The 4,779-nt window shown below is 52.7% G+C and overlaps 1 protein-coding gene across 1 annotated transcript in view; it reads left to right on the top strand.

The window, feature by feature from the left end:
- Nucleotides 1–4,779, top strand: part of TRIO (trio Rho guanine nucleotide exchange factor) — a 217,751-nt gene that overhangs the window by 197,378 nt on the left and 15,594 nt on the right. The window contains exons 46-48 of the mRNA XM_005871063.2: nt 683–874; nt 2,704–2,881; nt 4,741–4,776. Coding sequence (XP_005871125.1) covers nt 683–874; nt 2,704–2,881; nt 4,741–4,776 — 406 coding nt within the window. The remainder of the gene's footprint in view (nt 1–682; nt 875–2,703; nt 2,882–4,740; nt 4,777–4,779) is intronic.

The raw sequence follows: 4,779 nt of genomic DNA on the forward strand, positions 1-4,779 counted from the left end.
CGGGAAACAGGCAGGACTCTGCTCTGTAGAGCGGAGTTTCCCTCCCGACAGGAGCGGGGAGGCGGAGGCCTGCTGGTCCATCATCCAGAGCTTGGCCCCAGGGTCCCGTCTTAGTCTGATAGACTTTCCTCTGCGCTGCCGGGTGACTCACATTACATATGACCTGTTAGCATCCTCAAGGTAGTTCAGAACCAGCAGCTTTTTAAAATGTGTTGAGTAAGGAGAGGGAACATTTTTCTGACCTACTGTTTTGCTCGAGATTTGGCCTTAAAGTTCTTTTGCTGTGGTTCTCAAAAAGGCACATGCAGAGCCTTCTGAGAGCACGCTGCATGCATCGCTCCCTGGGCCTGCGTGGGCACCGGCGGCACGGACGCTGGTGCCCCAGGTGCGGGGACCGTGCCTTAGTGACCTCTATTTCAGGGAGCTGGACACTTGAGGCCCACGTTCTGTGACTGTAACGGAGGCCAGGGGCTTATGCAGACGTTGGCAAGAGTTTTATCTAGATAACCTTTCTCTTTGGGGCTAAGGTCTCATGATAATGAAAGAAAATTTTAAGCTCTATAAATGAATAGAAGAAATAGATCGGATTTTGTGGGAGGGAATCTAATGAAAACAGCTTCCTGTACCCTCACTTAGATTTCAATGTTTTCTTCTCTTCCTTGGCCCCGTGTTCTCATTTTAGGGTAAAATTGTTGCCCAGGGCAAGCTGCTCCTGCAGGACACGTTCTTGGTCACAGACCAGGACGCAGGGCTCCTGCCTCGCTGCCGAGAGCGGCGGGTGTTCCTCTTCGAGCAGATCGTCATCTTCAGCGAGCCGCTGGACAAGAAGAAGGGCTTCTCCACTCCGGGCTTCCTGTTCAAGAACAGCATCAAGGTACGGTGCCGGCACGCTTCCTCGTGTGCCCGCCCGTGCCCGTCGCTCGACGGGCTGGCTCCTTCCGTGGCGGGTTCTGTACTGCACCTGCTCTAGGAGCATGTACAGCTTCTGTGAACTCAGAGGCAGGCTTGGGATGTGGCTCTTTGACCAGAGCAGAGGGATGACCCTGTGCCGCTCTTTCTTGCACTCAGCAAGCGCTCTGTGCTCCGTGCTCAGCTGGCCTGCAGGGCAGCCTGTGCTCTGGGGCGGCTTGCCCCCTGATAGTAGAGAAAGACAAAAGAACTGCTAATGGCCCTGAGTCCTATACAGGGGGCAAACCAAGGAACTGAGGCTGAGATAGAGAAAAGCAGAGGAGGAGGCCTGGGGTCCCAGCAGATGGGAAATACAGCCAGACACCACCCCCAATGCACCCCCAGTTCTTTTTGCCTCTGCAGCTGTGGGGGTCCTGAGGTCAGAAGGCAGATATTCGTCCTTATGTTAGGGGCTACTGCCCCAAACTGACAGGGTCCCTCTTAGGGACAGGGAACCTTTAGACCAGGGGTCCTCAAACTTTTTAAACAGGGGGCCAGTTCACTGTCCCTCAGACCGTTGGAGGGCCGGACTATAGTTTTAAAAAAAACTATGAACAAATTCCTATGCACACTGCACATATCTTATTTTGAAGTAAAAAAACAAAACGGGAACAAATACAATATTTGTACTTGCGTGTGACCCGCGGGCCGTAGTTTGAGGACCCCTGCTTTAGACCCTCTGAAGCCTCAGCACACAACTGGGACACCACACCCTCTTCCTCCAGCTCTCCAGGGAGGCGTCTGTCGGCCTCCAGCCCCCCTGTGTCCTTCCCTTCAGGCTGGGGAAGGTCTTCTGTCCATGCAACGGGAAGGCATTAGAGGAGGCATTAGAGCTGGCAGCATGAAGCTGGGCTGCAGGCCCTCTCCTGTCTCACACCCCCTCCCGCCCCTCCCACCGGCCTGAGGCCCCTCCATGGCCATCATTGTCCACCCGCCCACCACCTGCACCTCTCACCCTTTCTTTCCATAAGTCTCTTGGCAGAAAATGACTCCGTCACCATAGAAATTCTCTTTATATGCTAATTTACATAGTCTGCTTCAGGAAAATTGTTTTACATATTTACCTGCCATGTCACACATAACTTTATAGCATGTATTATATTGATCAAGGTTTTTCAATGGTGTCATTTTCTTCCTGGGGAAATGATAAACACTGGGTCAATGTACAGGAGTTTTGAACACAGGTAACCCCAGGCCTACACTTCTGGTTCATTGTTGAAACTACTAGTTGAACTCCTGGTAAGGCACCAAAGTGTGGTTGTTTCCATTTTACTTTGCACCAGGCCAGTAAGAATAAATGTGCTTTTTTTTTTTTATTGTAAAATACACGTAACAAAAACGTACCATCGTAGCCATGTTGAAGTGTATAGCTCAGTGGCATCCAGCACATTCCCACATTGTGCAGCCACCACCACCACACTCATGAAACACTAACTCCCGTTCCATCTCCCCCGACCCAGGCAGCTTCTCTCCTACTGTCTGTCTTCGGATTTCACAACTCCAGGGACCTGGTCTAACGGAATCGTAGCGGTGTTCGTCTCTATCTGGCTGCTTTCACTGAGCACAGTGTCCTCCGGGTTCACCCGCGTGGTGGCACGCGTCAGCATGGCCTTTAGCACGGCCTTGCTTTTTAAGGCTGACTAACGTTCCATTGTGTGGATGGGCCACACCGTGTTCATCAACATTCATCTGTGATGGGCACTTGGGTTGCTTCCACCTGTTGGCTGTTGGGGATAACGCTTTAACACTTTTCAGGTGAGTTGCCTTTGCCTGGAGGAAAGTGTGGAAAACGACCCCTGTAAATTTGCTCTGACATCGAGGACGGGCGATGTGGTGGAGACCTTCGTTTTGCATTCATCCAGTCCAAGTGTCCGGCAGACGTGGATCCATGAAATCAACCAGATTTTAGAAAACCAGCGCAATTTTTTAAATGGTAATGTGTGCTCTATTTCTGGCATGTTTTCTTTCTCTAATGTGCACACTCCTGTTTCTCTCCTCTCTCCTGCCACATACGAATGGTAATGACAGGACTAGTGTGGCCCTCGCTGTGGGTCAGACACTGTCCTCAGCACCGTCCATATATTGCTTCATTCCTTCTTCAAAGCCACTCTGTGTGCCAAGTACTCCTATTCCCATTTTACCAATGAGGAAATTGAGGCAGGGAATGGAACAGTAATTTACCCAAAGTCCCCCAAATTGTTGGTGGCAGAATCAGGATTCTGAGCAGACTGGCTCTCAGGCACGTGCCCTTCACTGCTGTTCTGTTCCCTCCTGTCCCACCTGTTCTCCACTGTATGTGTACCAGAGCCCTGTCCTGGGACGGGAATGTGTGAGGGGAACCGAGGCAGCACGTGGAATTGAGGGCTTTCTCCAGGGCAACTTTAACAATTGTGTTCGATTGCGTTGCACCTCTCTCCTCCATTAAAAAACAAGACATTTTTTGCCCTTCCAGTTTCCATGATATGAGTGAGTGATTACAGGGGAGCAACTGCCCTTCCGTTGGAGATAAGCACTGACCATGTCCGTGACCTGAAACAGCTTGCTTCTCTTTGTCTCTTCTTTTAATTCGGGGATCACGGAAGACCTTCAGGGATTCAGTCAAAGCTGAATATTTAATGTCTTTTCTTTGTCTTTTCCTCCATGTTCATGGTCAGTGTCCGTGCCCCAGTCCGATAGGACGCTGTAATTTCTCTGTTGCCACCACACCCCCTTCACACCTTGCATGACCTTCAAGAGCCAGGACACAGGCACTCAGGGAGAAGCCAAGGGCGCGGCGCTTTGGGCCACATGGTAATGAGCTGCCTGGGTGTTAACTCCAAGCTCCTGTCCAGATTGTGGCCAGGCACCTTTTACATTGCAGTTAGAATCGGATGTGTAGGGTCAGGGTCGACGACTCCTTGTGCATGCAGAAAAGCGTTTCACCCTGACCTGAGCAAATGCATAGCCGACACGGAGTTTGTGAAATGTCATGTGGCTCCAGAGTGCTTTTCACACATGCCTGTGCCTCCCGGGCCGGAGGGGCCTATCTGTGGTGGTTGTACTTCTCAAAGGTTTTACACTTTATGAGTGTGTGTTAGTGTCTCCTGAGTTTCCTGCAGATGATTAGGAACAAACAAAATCCCTGTAGCTGGGAGACAAGACAGCTTCCTGGCCCAGAAGGGAGTGCGCGGAGCTCGTTTCCATCCCTTGTCTCTCATGTCTGATCTGCAGCACAGAGGTGTCCATTCCCGCCTCCTCCTGGTGACCAAGGGACTCCGCTCCCCGCAGGTCCCAGGCGGCAGCTGGCCTAACCCCCTCCCCTGTGGGAGCAGCTGGTGCTGGGGAGCCCCAGGCGCGGCTCCCCTGGCAGCACGAGGCTCCTGCTGACACTGGCAGTTTGCCCGGGATCCTCTGGCCAATGACTCCTTTCCTCTTGGCAGGGAGGCCCAGGCTCTGCTTGCTGCCCCCGGGCAGCGGGTCCCCCGCACCCAGGTCCTCATTCACTCTGCCCTCCTGCTCCTGGGCTCCTGCCCCAGCCACTCAGCATGCCCGCCCCTCCATCGAGTCCATTGACCTTGTTCATGGACAGCACTGAGACCTTTTCCTGTACGGGGTCTGGGGTTGGGGGGTGTCCTCTGCTGCCTCCAGGATGGCCAGTGCTTGGAGGGCAGGACGGCCATGACAATGACCTGCGGCTGGGGGTCAGCCCAGCACTCCCTCTGGATCACACCGTGTTCCTCCTCCTTTGCCCCATGATGGAACTTCTCTCAATGCCCTCCCTGATGCCTTTCTACTGTCTTGCATGTTTTACAGCCTTGACATCACCCATCGAGTATCAGAGGAACCACAGCG

The sequence above is a fragment of the Myotis brandtii genome, unplaced genomic scaffold (assembly GCF_000412655.1).
Source record: "Myotis brandtii unplaced genomic scaffold, ASM41265v1 scaffold328, whole genome shotgun sequence".
Lineage (NCBI taxonomy): Eukaryota > Metazoa > Chordata > Mammalia > Chiroptera > Vespertilionidae > Myotis > Myotis brandtii.